Source organism: Haliotis rufescens, unplaced genomic scaffold (assembly GCF_023055435.1).
Source record: "Haliotis rufescens isolate VD_foot unplaced genomic scaffold, xgHalRufe1.0.p SCAF_25, whole genome shotgun sequence".
Classification (NCBI taxonomy): domain Eukaryota; kingdom Metazoa; phylum Mollusca; class Gastropoda; order Lepetellida; family Haliotidae; genus Haliotis; species Haliotis rufescens.
This window is the reverse complement of record NW_025963946.1, coordinates 3,591,154-3,606,883: the sequence shown is the minus strand read 5'-3', so window position 1 is coordinate 3,606,883 and position 15,730 is coordinate 3,591,154. Positions and strand designations below refer to the sequence as shown.

Sequence of the window (15,730 nt, the reverse complement as noted above, 5' to 3'; positions counted from 1 at the left end):
TAAGTGCCTCTCTAAACAGATATAGGATGTTGTACTGATACACATTTTCGCTTGCCCGGGTTATTGCAAGTCCCGTTCACGTGTGTCACGATGCATGCATCCATCCTTATACCACGTTGTTATTGTAGCGATGGTCCGACACTGCCTCTACAATATAATTCTGCATTGTTTGAGTATTTGTCTTAAAATTGGCAAAAATGATCGGTTCATTTGGGATTCAGAAGAAGAATATATGTCCCCAGCAACTTGTCGTAAAAGGGGGACACAAGGGATCTGGTGGTCAGCGTAGATCGGTGCTCATGATGTCAATCACATGATTATCCAGGGTAAAATCCGGGAAGATCCGGGGTAGAATTGGTCTTCAGCAACCCATGCATGCCGTAAAAGGTGACTATGCTTGTCGTAAGAGGCGACTGACGGGATCGGGTGGTCAGGCTCGCTGACTTGGTTGATGCATGTCATACAGCTGGAATATTGCTGAGTGCGACATGAAACAAACAAACAAACAATTAAACCAGCGTCATGATCATGTACAATGTTCTACTCTCTGTTCCGTGTGTAGGTGTGTACTGGTCGTTCCTGAGTGTTCTGATGGCAGACATTCTCGGTGTGCCAGATTCAAACAAAGGATTCGCCCTTCTTGTCTTCTTTGGAGGTCTTCCGTCCCTTTTCTCCTCGCCACTCGCAGGTTCGCTTATTAATTACACTTCGTATGATAGGGGACGGTCGGGTAGCCTAGTGGTTAAAGCGTTCGCTCGTCACGCCGAAGGCCCGGGTTCAATTTCCGACATGGGTACAATGTGTGAAGCCAATTTTTGGTGTCCCCCGCCGTGATATTGCTGGAATATTCTAAAAGCTGCGTAAAACGATAATCACTCAATCGTATGATGATAGGTGAGGTGAGGTGAGGTGAAGTGAAATTGGGTTTAACGTCGCGTCCAAGATTATTGCACTTATATAGCGAATGGCATGCACGTGTTTGCGTGGCTGCTTGTACTAGTTTCGGACTGATGCCGATTGATAGTGCTAGCTCACTGAGATACCATGCCGCAATTTAACATGAATGCCCTACTCAGACACAGTATACTGACTCCGAGCCGACCAGTCCTTGTTTTAGCCCCTTTAAGCCGAGCGCAAGACAGGGTAACAACAAGTACCATCCTCAAACGTCTTTTGGTATGACGCGGCCGGGGATCGAACCCCGGACCTTCCGCTCTCCGGGCGGACGCTCTACCACTAGACCACGGAGGCGGCTATGTTTAACTGTATTTGACGTTGTATTTCACCTTCTACTGTCAATTAACTCAAGTTCCTGCATCTTTTAACATCTGAGTGAGTGAGTGAGTGAGTGAGTGAGTGAGTGAGTGAGTGAGTGAGTGAGTGAGTGGGTGTCAGCAATCGCCTCCCCGGGGGGTGCCTGGGTAAGATATATCCACACACGCTGTTGACAGTAGTAAATTGGCAACCCGGGGGAATTCCGGGTGAGAACAGTTCTCTAGCAACGTATGCTGGTCGTTAGAGACCTCTTAATGGAGCGGCTGGTCATCTTGCTTGATGGCGGGCCCATGTACCCCCTGGATCGTTGTTCACAACATCAATTACTGGATTGTCTGGAGTGATGATTTGCCGGCCAGGCTCCACACAGCTGAAATATTGCTGAGTGGAGTTATCGACAGTGACAGACGTGAGGAACCGGATGTGAATACGGTGTCTGAGTTAAACGTCCATGTTGGTTGGTTTGTTGTTTTACGCCGCACTGAGCGACCGACGGGATCGGGTGGTCAGGATCGCTGTCTTAGTTGATGCATGTCGTCGTATCCAAATTGTGTGGATCGGTGCTCATGATATCAATCAGTGGATTGTCAGGTCCTGACTCGATTATTTACAGACCGCCGTCATATAGGTCGAATATTGTGGAGTGCGTTAAACAGCAAACAAAACAAAGACTTTACGCGGGGTTGTCAAAAAGTTCTAAGTCTGACTAACTTTCAAACAAAGTGAACTAGTGAATGTTGTACATTGTTTGAGTTGTTCATTGCAAGTGCATTTGGTCTGTTGAAGCTGTTTGTATATTACCGACAGCCAATGGACGTGATAGAGGTCCAAATGGACACGAGTACCGAGCAGTCATCAAGTTTTTGACTTTAGAGAAAAGTACTCCCAACGAATGTCATGACCGCATGTCACAAGTGTATGGGGATAAGTGCCCTAGTTATTCCACTGTTAAATGTTGGGCAGCTATGTTTCAGGTTGGGAGAACACGCCTTGATGATGACCGTAAGTCTGGACGTCCCTCAACTTCCATGAGTGAAGATTCAATCAAGGAGAAAGAAGAAAAGATGTTACTGACAGACGTATTACAATTGCTGAACTTGAGGAAGATACAGGTCTGAACCATGGATCGAGTGAGTGAGTGAGTGAGTGAGTGAGTGAGTGAGTGAGTGAGTGAGTGAGTGAGTGAGTGGGTGGGTGGGTGGGTAAGTGAGTGAGTGGGTGGGTGGGTGGGTGGGTGGGTTTGGTAGCAGCTGTTCAAATACTGCTAAGAGTTATCTTGCTATGTTCGTTATCTGAATTCAGTATCTGGTGCAACGTGCTGGCAGAACGTATGAATTGCTGGAAATAGCACAGCGCTACTTCAGTGAAAAAGAACAGAGCTTACATCAAGCCAAGTTGTATCAGATAGTCCATATCTTATTAGCATTCAGGCAAAAACAAGTTCTGCTCTTGTTTGGAAAACACATGTGAAGTACCAGGAGAGAATTGGTCTTCAGCATCATGCTTGTCATAAGAGGCGATACACGTTTGTTTGTTTGTTATTTAACGCTGCACTCAGCAAAATTCTAGCTATATGATAGCGGTCTGTAAATGATCGAGTCTGGATCAGACAATACAGTGATTGACATCATGAGCATCAATTCACGCAATTGGTATATGATGACATGCATCAACCAAGTCAGTGAGCCTTACCACCCGATCCCGTTAGTCGCCTCTTACGACAAGCATAGTCGCCTGGTACGACTAACGGGATCAGGTGGTCAGGCTCGAAGACTTTGTTGAACCAAATGTGAGAACAGCTTTGCCTTAATAATCCAGTGATGACATGCATGCATTGTACACAAGTTGATGGTGATGCACGTCATCAACATCTAACTGCTCATAATTTGGTATAATTTTGTCAGGAACACAGCAGAAGTAGCGAAACAGTCGTTGTGGACTTACGGTTAATAAAACTCGACCTTTACAAAGGATGCTGTCTAAATCCGTGGAAAATGAAAGTGAAGTGAATTGGTTAAATTTATTCATTAACAGGCACTTTACTAGGTTCATCTGTCTACGCAAATGGCGAAGGAGTTTGATATGTATGTACAAGTCCTTCTAAAGCAGTTAAACATAAGTATAGATACCTGTATACATAACTCACATTTAAATCTAAGCGGAAATCTAACAAATAAAGGTATAAACGAATTGATCTTAATTTTTTATGAGAAAGACTGAAAGCTTTATAACCTCGGCATGGAACTCGATCCATGCCTTCCGTCAGTTTACAATGTTTTAATTAGCATACATCGTTCCAAAAGAAGTCAATAAATATAAAACAACTATTGAGTTATTCCACCCTTCTATTCCATTTCAAGCCTTTTGCCATGGAGACAAACGATTTTAATATTAAGAAAATAATATTGTAATAAAATCATAGATCATCGTAGAGCTATAGGTGATGTTTGTTGTTTAACGCCGCCCACAGCCATATTCCAGCTACATGACGGCGGTATGTAAATAAGCGATTCTTGACCAGACAATCCAGTGATTTACAACATTAGCATCGATCCACGCACTTGGGATCGATGACATGCATCAACCAAGTCAGCAGGCCTGAACACCCGATCCCGTTAGTCGCCTCTCACGACAGCATAGTCGCCGTTCACGGCAAGCATCGGTTGCTGAAGACCTATTCTATCCCGGATCTTCACAGGTCAGATATGTGCATACATGTTATACAAGCGCTGTGCATTCATAAGTCTTATAAGAAACGGGTGTACAACATTACAGGATAGTTTACCAATATTTCCACAATAACCAGGGGCGGTGGGGTGGTTCAGTGGTTCAGAGCATTCACTCGTCAGACCACTGACCCTGGTTCGATTCCACACATGCATGGGTAAAATCTTGGAAGTAAATTTCTGGTGTTCCCTGGTGTGATTTTGCGAAAATGTTGTTTCAAGACGCGTAAAACTACACTCGCAGACACATCAGTAATCATTGAAGCATGGTTAAACTATGTTCGGGAGTTTCATCCGTGGAAGCGAATGCAAGGAAACAAAGTCTCACTCTTACTGTTGTTGCGAAATACCCTAAAGAAATGCTGAAGGCGTCTTTAAACATACATTCGATGTTTTTCCTAAATACACGCATTGAATTCAACATATTTCATATCAAACCAAAAAGACCTCACTCAATTACCCGTAGTTCAAAATTATCAACGCCAAAGGCTCTAAATACACATAGTGTGGCACTGTTGAGTGGCCCTATTTCCAGTGAGTGAGTGAGTATGGTTTTACGCCGCAATATTCCAGCAATATCACGGAGGGGGGACACAGAAATGGGCGTCATACATTGTACCCATGTGGGGAATCGAACCAAGGTCTTCGGCGTGACGAGCAAAAACATTTACAACTAGGCTACTCCACTGCCCCACTATTTCCAGAACTTCTCCAAATAATCCCTTGTATCAAATATAATGCCCAGTTAATTTATGTACTGAGTATATTTCATTCAGTTTGATAACTATCATTAAAAAAACCCAACTCCTTAACATTCACAATGTGTCATAATCACCATCCTTGTCACCATGACGACAGTGCCTTGACAATCATTGTCACCATCGTGACAGTGCCTTTGACAATCATTGTCACCATCACGACAGTGCCTTGACAATCATTGTCACCATGACGACAGTGCCTTGACAATCATTGCTTTCTTCTCCTCTGTCATGTTGATGTCGCTGCCCACTACAAGTGTCATGCTGACAGTGAGGCCACGTGGGTTATACACCCCGAACATCGGCCACAGTGGCTGACTAGAGTCTACATTGTCTAACGTCGATATCACTTTATTCTCCTTCACATCAATGAAGACAATCTTCTTCCTGGCGTCATCATAGACAACACCGTAATGTAGTGTGTGTGATGTCCCTGCTGTGTTGGGGAGAGTGTCAGGCAGATGCAGTACACACTTCCCCTCCTTCCATGTCGTCCTGCATATCCCGCCGTGTGTAGTACAGTTGGCGACGGTCATGCTGTAGGAGCCGGGACTTCCACCTAGCCAAAGACACACGTCCCTCTCCTCCTCCCTGCACACACCAACCTCCAGGATGAGCCAGTCCCATCTGAGTGTTTCATCCAGGCTGACCCTAGATTTCATCTCCCAGTACTGGGGACAGCCAGCCCGGGGGAGGGGGGCAGTGCTACATGTGCCACTGTAGTTCTTCAGTCTCCCCTCCCCTGCAGGTCTGGTGTCCGACTCCCTGTTGACCAGGTCTCCTTCTGTGTTGATGTGGACTTCGGCCAGATTGACTCTGTCTTTGTCATACTTTAGGTGTAAACCTACAAAATATGAATGTAGTTTACATGCGAATAACACATGAGACAAATATAGTGACAGTTTCGCGAGATATAACGCTATTTACATGCTTGTAATTCACAGCTAAGTACGCTGTCCTGATATATAAATAGTGTAATATAATCACATTGCAGTTGTACGAAAAAAACACCTGATGTGTGTTATATTTGGATCAATGATTAGTGTTTACATTGGACTAACTGACAACACTTTAACCCGAATGTAAATGTAGTTCTTAATGGGTCTGGTATATGTTTGTTTGTTTGTTGTTTAACGCCTCACTCCGCTATATTGTAGCTATATGACGGTGGTCTGTAAAAAAATCGATTCAGGGCCAACAATCAACTGATTGACATCATGAGCATCAATCCACGCAATTGCGATTCGATGACAAGCATCAACCAAGTCAGAGAGCCTGACCACCCGATCCCGTAAGTCGCCTCTCACGACAAGCATAGTCACCTTTTACGGCAAGCATGGGTTGCTAAAGACCTATTCTTCCCCAAGATCTAGTGAATGGTTCGTAAGTTATTAAATGAATCAGAGCGGTAGACACAAGACATCAACATTAAGTGATCAGACTTGATATAAATCTGAAAAAACAACAGCTACAAAAACACGGATAAACAGACACGATAAACATTCAGAGGTCAAATAATCGCAATCACAGGCGGATACCGTCTTATACGAGTCAACGTGGTATAACGAGGGACATGTAGACTGCATGTCAAACAATGATAAGATCACAGTGGCACGTGACCTGGTGTTTCAATGTCGGGGCTTGTGTACCCACGTGTCTCGGCGGGTTGACGTTGGGAGATAGTAGACATGCAGCATTATCAGTACAGGACACAAACCATAACACAATAAACAAGGGACATTCTGTTAATTATGAGGAAGATCACCTCTACAATCAAATGAAAACAATGTCATCACTCATCCCCGCCATAGGCCACAGCAGGATTTTGTTTGTTCATACAGTAGTGAATATTTAGAATAAAAAGTCACATAAAGCCTAAAGAAGAAAGAGCCACTTAAGCCACTATATGTCATCAGAAAAATGAATTAAATGTGAAATTAATATACGCAAAAGACCCCTCCTCTAGAAAAAATAACTCGGCCAGCACATATGTCTTGTACTTTACTGTTTTCTTATTTAGCCGACTTTTCTCCATGAGTTGAACTTTTGTTTCATTTGGTCTGAAGTCAACAATGTCATATATTCCTGTATGGTCGCCTTCAGACTACTCATGGTTTGGGCGACAGTATCTAATTCCCGGACGTTATATCAACTGGCGTAATCCATGACAATGACACTGAAGTTCTTTAAAATCATTTTTTTAAATTTTTTAATTAAATTTCTACGCGGAAGATGATTTTTTCCGAGGACTACTGTTTTAAAAAACGCGATTTTCCGCGTTTCCGCGGAGATTTCACATCCCTGAAAATGGGCAATAGCTGAAGATCCAACCAGTCTATGAACACATCACCTCCTATAATTTCCTTATGAAAATATCCAGTTTTCTTTTTCGCCTCGAAAACTAGCACACAACCATCAATGAGCCACATATCATGGGTTGTGGCTAACAATCAATGACATGGTTACCTCTACCTGATGGTACTATGGGGGCTTTTTGTCCATCTGCCGATAGCCACATGTAGTCAGTGGAATGATTCATCAAGGTAAATTATTTTGACAGCCTGACTGTGATAGTTATGAATGATCCGGAGATAGCAGGGACAGGTCGGTAATTCACACTATCTAAATTCATAATTGGTTTTCCTACATCTCTCTAAAGTGTAAAGAACCTGTACCTTGGCTGTGGCTATGCAATGTAATGTAACATTCATTATGGGAGCAATGTCAACCAAACACAGCGTCATTTTGTCACATCTGGAAGTTTATCCAAATGATTTTTGTGTGTGGATGTTTTAGGAAGAATACATTATCATCATTATAACGGAGTCACGTGCACATAATTCTACTGTCCGTTTATCCTGTTTTCGTTCGAATTTGTCTCCTGTCGATAGGACGGATTCCTTGTGACTGAAATACTTTAAACTACTTCGTGGCGGTGGGTAATAAACCTCTGTGACATCATCCTATCGTCAATGTTCAGGAAAGCCTGCACGTAGCTAGGTTTGTATTTGCTAGTGAGGCCCCCCTGGGTTTTCTTTGAAAATATATGATAAATAGATTTGAAAAAAATACATGTCTTCTTAATACCAGCTTTACCTCTTCTGAAAACGGGGGCACGGGAGGCCCAGTCGGATAAGGCGCCACGATTCACTGTACAGAGTTGCTTCCCCTGGGAATGCCAGAAACCTATGGTTATGGGTTCGAATCCCTGTTCGCCCCGATAATGTTTCTAGGTTTGACAGCACCATACCCGTGCTCACAGGTTTCATGGAAGTGGTAAACGTCTGAGACCTGCTTCACTTCGGGCTTTCCTCCCATATTAGGCTGACACGCCGTGATATAACTGGAATACTGTTAAAAGCGGCGTTAAACCCAACTCACTCACTCTTCGAATTCAGAAACACTGATCCATATTTTGTATTCGAACCCTCATATGATGAGACAATGTCTAACTCTGCTTGTCACGGTAACCCGATGCACGTGAGTTGCCCCATTTCCACCCAGATCGGATAACATTCATTCGTTATTGAATTGCTACCACATGTCAAGATTGACAAGAAAACAGAGAAATGAAGCCCTTGGACGATTGCAGGCTGGACAAACCGCCCGGCAAGTAGCCTGTGCATTTCAAGTCCACGTAAGGACCAGTAACAGGTTCCAGCAACGGTACCAGACCACCAACACTACAGATGACCGATCACGTATTTGAAGATCAAGGGTCACCGCCCGACGTCAGGAATGTCAGATTGTGGGACAGCATCTAAAGGTCGCTTTGTAACTGCTGCGGAAACAGACCATGAGGACACATCAGCGACACATTAGTGCGGACACCGTGCGTCGACGATTGACGAGCAGACACCTCCACTGGCGACGCCGTGGGGAACGTTATTCGGATGCGTGTGTTGTTGACCATGGGGTGGTCCGAGCATCATGGTGTGGGGTGGAATTGGTCTTCCAGAACATCGGTCCAGGGAAAGGCAATGGGAGAGGCAATGGTGTCACAGCAGCTCGGTACATTGATCAAATCTTGAGACCACATGCCATACCTCATTTGGCACGTCGCCGCAACCACGAGTTTCAGCAAGATAACGCCCATGCCCACATTGCGAGAGCAACGAGATACTTCCTCCAGCAGAATGGCATCAGAACCATGCAGTGGCCTGCCCTCAGTCCCGATTTAAATCCCATTGAGCACCTTTTGGACGAGAATTCAAAGACGGCTGAATGACAAGGCCGACAACTGCAGCTGAACTGCGTCAGGCGTTCCTCAGAGTGTGGGCTCAAGTGCCTCATCCATTCCATCTATCGACGTTGCATGACAGTCATCAATGCACATGGCGGACACACGAGATACTGATTTGTGATGCCATTTTCTCAGAGACTAGAGTTGTGTTTCACTTTAAGAACATTTGAAACTTTCATTTCAACATCTTTTTAATATGCCTCAAAGTATGTTTACAGTGTTTGGTCAAATAAAGTTTCTCATAACACATGTATGTCTATCATGGTGACGTTTCTTTTGCGGTTCAGTATATATGACTGCTGTCATTTAGTATCTTATGTGATTTTTTGGAAGTTTGCTGCTCACAACTTTCGCTATGTGTTGAAATTGTGGACCTGAGATTTTGCTTGCTATATTTAAAATGTTATGTATATATTTAGATTTATTTGGAACACACAGGCTCCCATACCAGCAGTTAACATTAAAAAGTAAAATGTTATATTATATTTGGAATACATGTATGTTTCGAAATGTCTTTTTGTTGTTTGTTATGACAAGAAATAATATATTAAACGCTGGTCTAGCACGTGTAGCTCGTGGTCGTTTGGAAAGCAGATGCGAGCCGGCGACCAGTTATTGTAAATTTCATTCAAGTCATTGCTGAAAGTTATTTTCGAAAATTATTAGTTTTGTGAAAGTCGGATCTGATGTGCTCATGTCATGACGAGGACATTTTTTTTGTTCGATTTCTATTTTGTCAATGAGAACATCAACAACCTGTAGCATGTCCAGTCGTGATCCCGCATGTATCCTCAGTTATTCCAACACACTTTGCAGTGTCACTGGTGTCGGCATAATGTTTTTATATTAATTATATTGAATATAATAAATAAGAAATGTTTTGAACAGTCCCTACCAATGGCATCTTCCTGAGTCAAGGGAGTTCAATGATTGAAAAGTCCAGTTTCCACTCTTGCCGAACCAGGCTGGAATCTCTGGGCCTGATGTAGCGCCACCAGTGGCTATTACGAGTTATGTCCCGTCTATGTCCCTACTATTGCCCAATCCGATTCCACCTCTCATAGCACTTACATTTGCTTCAAACAAAATGGCGGCACCCAGTCAAGACCATCAGATCGATAATCAAGATCTATATTGTAATAAAACGAGTCTTACTTTGCAAAGTGCATCAAATCACGTGTGCACCTTGAATAAAGACATGAACGATTTGGAAAATTTCTGTTGACGGGAAAGTTGACGGTACACATGTTTTGCCAATCCTGCAATCCACAGAAATCTGCACTGCAGTATGGGAACTGGATGTCGATTTTGTTACGCGATTTTGATTGGACGATGCATAGACGCGTTAGTCCAGCCATTTTATAAGTCCATAATTCCTGTCTTGTTTGGCAAGGATGGAAACTGGACTTATAAAAGTCCGCCAACTCCCTTGCATCGGGAAGATGAAGATCATTAAATGCTTACAGGCTATGAATATTGAAGAAGTGATAAAATATTAAGCGGTCGCGAGAGAAGGTTTTTAGTAAGAAATCAAAGAAAGATTGTACACAAAATCTGGTCCTCACATATTCTGCCCCACACCATGACACCACGACTTTTGTGGGAATCTTGTATACAGCCAGGAGTCATTGTTTCTCCCCTTCGGCGACAAATACGAAATAGGTTGAACCTTCTCTAATCGGTGAACAAGACACGTTGCCATTCAAGCCGCTGCCAACGTTTTAGACGTCGGTCCGACCGTAGTCAATCTTGGCGATGTTGTGGACCCAACACCATCCCGGGCAGCGGTCTGTATGAGGTGTTTTTGGTTCATGTGATTGTGTCTGACACTTTCGGTCGACCTTAATACAGGTACCTGCACGGATGCTCCATGCAGAACCGGAGAACCTGGTTTTTTTGTAGCAGCACGTGCATTGACAGCTGCATGGTTTAGGTTCTCTGGAAGCGAGTGTGCTGCGTTTGGGGCAATTGTTTACATCATGTTACAAACATTTGACTGCATGCATTTTGGGGGGTAATTCAACATTTTCTTTTGTGAACTTTCTTTTGATCTTCAGTTTAGGTACTCACAATGCAGGACCATGCGTCTGTCTGCTACACCTGTCTTCAGCAGATGAACACAGCCTTCAGTTGTGAATCCTGCAAGACAACAACAGCTTAGAGTTAATGGAATTGTGCTTGTGTGTAGATACAATTGGTATATTTATGAAATTGTCTAAAGTGTGCGTCATGATGTTCCACAGACAGGAAGTCAAACAAGACTATATAAAGCAACAGACCACAACTAGGGTGTGAAAACAGAACCAGTACCAGGAACAAACCACAGACAGAAAGTGAAAACAGGACCAGTACCAGGAACAGACCACAGACAGGAAGTAAAAACAGGACCAGTACCAAGAACAGACAGACCACACACAGGAAGTGAAAACAGGACCAGTACCAGAAACAGACAGACCACAGACAGGAAGTGAAAACAGGACCAGCACCAGGAACAGACCACAGACAGGAAGTGAAAACAGGACCAGTCCAAGGAACAGACCACATACAGGAAGTGAAAACAATAACAGTATCAGGAAAACAGACCACATACAGAAAGTGAAAACAGGACCAGTATCAGGAACAGGCCACTGACAGGAAGCGAAAACAAGACCAGTACCAGGAACAGAGAGGCCACAGACAGGAAGTGAAACCAGGACCAGTACCTGGAACAGGCCACAGACAGGAGGCGAAAACAGGACCAGTGCCAGGAACACACCACAGACAGGCAGTGAAAACAGTACCAGTACCAGGAACAGACCACATACAGGAAGTGAAAACAGGACCAGTACAAGGAACAGACCACAGATAGAAAGGGAAAACGGGACCAGTACCAGGAAGAGACTACACACATGAAGGGAAAACAGGACCAGTACCAGAAACAGACCACAATCAGGAAGTGAAAAGAAAACCAGTACCAGGAACAGACCACAGACAGGGAGTGAAAACGGGACCAGAACCAGAAACAGACCACAGACAGGAAGTGAAAACAGGACCATTATCCGGAACAGACCACAGACAGGAAGTGAAAACAGAACTAGTACCAGGAACAGGCCACAGAGAGGAAGTGAAAACAGGACCATAACCCTGAACAGACCACAGACAGGAAACGAAAATAGGACCAGTACCAGAAACAGACCACAAACAGGAAGTGAAAACAGGACCATAACCCGGAACAGACCACAGACAGTGTACATACTAATCAGGGTTTGTAGACGATCAATGGTTTCTAAGGCGTCCTGGCAGCTTTTGTCTTTCTCAGCTAGCATCTACAAATAAGTAAAGGGGATAGCTGCTCATGAAATAAATATAGGCCAAATAAGATTGTGTATTTGTTGTAAGGATACATGCAAAATAATTTTGTTGACGTTGCAAACTTCTTGAACTTGTGACAGGACCTTCAACAATATCAAGTCTGGACAAGACAAGCAATAGGGTATAGCTGGTAAATGTCTTTATGATGTATTTAAACGAAACCCTTCTCTATCTATCTCTTCTCTATCTGACAAATCTAAAGTACCAACAACTATATAATCTCACCATTCTCTCCTCAATGAGTGGGACAAAATGATATACAAACCAATTTCATGTTGTTTGCTTCGGCATTCAGCTTGTCTGTTAGCTGCTGAAGTTGTTCAGTTCTTTCATTGTGTGAAGCAATATTTGACTCCAGCTTTGCAAGGTCCTGAAAGATAAAATATATTTTACCTTTGGGTCGGAGTTGGAGGCTGTACATGAACTCTTATTAATCAAACAGTATCAATATATTCTATCAATCATATCAGTATTGTGTGACTAAGATACATCAGTTGACTGAACCTGCAAAGTCTTTGTGGTACTATACTTTGATCAGTTCAGTTGTTCTAATATTGAGTTCTTAGATATTTAGACAATATGAATGAAATATAAAACAATTGATGGGATGAATGACTGAGGTCCGATGCCTACGTGTATCCCTATATAACTAGACTTACCATTTCGTGTTTCTGTTCAAGGTCCGCCAAATAGTCATCATCAGTTTGTGTGTGCTTGTCTGTAATTGTAGAAGCAAATTGTGAATCCCGAGTGACAGAACACTGTTTTAATTAAAATAACACCACGAAACACATGAATTAGGTTTAGTAGAACTTGGGCACATATCATCAATAAAGCACAATAACTGTTTTAATATGCATACCATCAGGTGTTCCCCCTTCTGAATCTTCTTCCAAGGCAGCGATGTTACCAAATCCAGACATATCTGATTTCAGTTTGGACAAGCCATTGGTGTTGAAGACAGCTTCAGGTACATCATGTGTTTCAGGTGAAGCAGTTTCTAGGCAGGTCCGAGTCATCCCCTCAACATTGGTCTCCAGCTGCAGCAGGACCGATGTTGAAGCATAGAGAAGACATTTTCGGATGTAACCTGAAATGTCGGTGCATCTTGCATGATGATCTTCACATGAGGTTTCAAGAGCATGTAGAGTTGCCTTGGTTTCCCTCGTCTGACTTTCAAGATCAATCAGGAGTTCCTTCTCCCTTTGGTCAAGTTGTGATCTTAAAGACCGGAAAGTATGTTCTATTGTCTTCCTCAATGTTTCCTGCGTCCTATTGGTCAACTGTGTTTCTTGTCTGATGCTCTGAAGGTGTGTTTGCTGACGAGACAGTAACGCCGACAGATCTTTCCTGTGTTGTTCAATCCGCTGTGTAACTCCTTCAGCAGCTTCATCCAGGTAACCAACCTCGTGATCCGCGTGCTCCCCTCTCCTACATTGGGAACAGATACACATGTTGCAGTTTTTGTCAAACAAATCAAGTGGATACCGTTCGTGAATACTGCAATTGGTTTCATTTTCAAGGTTTTGCGGGGTTATATCCCCAAAGTTGTGCACAGCATGATTTCTGAAAATTTTGACGCTGCTGTGCATGTTCTGGCAGTATTCACAGAGGAACTCTTCACACTCCTGACACCAACACACAGCCTGGTTCCCGTCATCTTCATATGTACAGAGGAGCTCTGTGGGGCGTTGTTTGACGGTCAGGTAGAATATTTCCTTCTGTCTGACTGCATCCTTCTGGAGACTTGTGTCTGTGAGGTTGACCTCCCTCTGACACGTGGAGCATGATATCACACCACCAGCCGCAGATGTCACACACTTCTCACACACGGCGTGTAGACAGGGTAGTAAGTAGGGGACTGGACCTTTCAGTGTAAACTCCTGATGACATACGGAACACTTCGTGAAGGTGTCCATTCTGAAAGACACAAAATAATAATGAGATACACATGTCAATTGTATGTGTGTAAGATCCATAACCATACGACGTATAGTGAATCATCCAATTGAGTGTCTCTGAATATGTAGTATATTTATCGAATTGGCTAAAAAGAGTTTTTTTCTGAGACCATCTGTGCAAAACAAGGGACAAAATTTAAATTTCATTGCCACTTGATGCGTTGATCTGGAAGGCAAGCATTTTGGTTCTGCTGAGCTATTCATCCTCACCCTAGTAGAGTCGTTTCTCTATAGTCTGTAGCCACTTTTATTATTGATAAAAACACAAACTGTTGCCTGAAAACATGTACTTTTTAAATTTCTCCTATCGCAATCAACCCAAATCATATCAATCCTATGTCACACCTAATTAGGTGCACGGGTGGCCGCGATTCGTTGTGCAAAGTTGCGTCCCTTCGGCACGGCAGAAACCTATGATTGTGGGTTCGAATCCCAGTTCGCGCTGATTATGTTTCAAGGTTTGTCAGCACCATACCCGTGCTCGTGGGTTTCACCATAGTGGTAAACGTCTGACCTCCATCACTTCGGGCTTTCCTTCCACATTAAGCTGACACGCCGCGATATAACTTGAATACTGTTAAAAGCGGCGTTAAACCAAACTCACTCACACATAATTAAGGCCAGTTAAAATACATACCGTTTTTCAAAACAAACAGGAAGGAATTTTAAGATTGTATTTTTTATTAGCTTCCAAATATAAAACAAATATGAACTTGATTGATAAATGCTTTATTTATAATGAGTGGGTAAACAGTGCGAACATGTTTCAAATTTGAGTTTAGAAAGGTTCTCCTTAACAGTGATTAGAACATAAGGGTCACATACTGGTGGGGGCGGGTCAATAAAAATTATCTCTTTTAGACGTCTTATCTACACTGGGGTGGTGAGGTGGTCTTGTGGTTAAAGCGTTCGCTAATGACGTTGGGTTCATGACCCGGGTTCTATTTCCAACATGGATACACTGTGTGAAGTCCACTCATCTACACAATATGCTCGCAAGAGTGAGTGAGTATGGTTTTACGCCAGTTTAAACAATATGCCAGCAATATCAAGCCGGGGGATACTGGAAAATAGGCTTCACACATTGTACCCATGTGGGGAATGGAACCGGGTCTTCAGCATGACGAGCCAACGCTTTATCCACTAGGCTACCCCCGCGCCCCTTCTCGCAAGATGACGTCACGTAGGACAAATGTTAAATGTAGCACACAACTAATTTGATCTGTGTCGAGCGTAGCATGAAACCCACATAATGATCATGCGTACATACAACAAAGTGTGTATACCAGACGGTTACCCCTGACTACAAACTCGACGATATAACACGTACATTAAAATCACACTACAAATATCCACAAAATAAAACAACCAAAATCCAAATACATCAAACATCGCACTATTTTACGCAGCCTATTT

General features: G+C 43.2%; 1 protein-coding gene across 2 annotated transcripts in view; it reads right to left on the bottom strand.

Annotated features, from left to right (window-relative positions):
- Positions 1-14,273, bottom strand: part of LOC124123809 — a 38,650-nt gene extending 24,377 nt beyond the window's left edge. The window contains exons 1-7 of one of the 2 annotated variants that reach the window (XM_048402259.1): positions 13,216-14,273; positions 13,013-13,071; positions 12,619-12,723; positions 12,238-12,307; positions 11,073-11,141; positions 4,960-5,603; positions 3,282-4,862 (exon numbers count right to left, since the gene is read on the bottom strand). In XM_048402259.1, coding sequence (XP_048258216.1) covers positions 4,845-4,862; positions 4,960-5,603; positions 11,073-11,141; positions 12,238-12,307; positions 12,619-12,723; positions 13,013-13,071; positions 13,216-14,272 — 2,022 coding nt within the window. In that variant the 5' untranslated portion in view covers position 14,273 and the 3' untranslated portion in view covers positions 3,282-4,844. Of the gene's footprint in view, positions 1-3,281; positions 4,863-4,927; positions 5,604-11,072; positions 11,142-12,237; positions 12,308-12,618; positions 12,724-13,012; positions 13,072-13,215 lie in introns of those variants that run through there. The other variant, XM_048402258.1, reaches the window with a different exon arrangement.
- Positions 14,274-15,730: the final 1,457 nt, after the last annotated feature.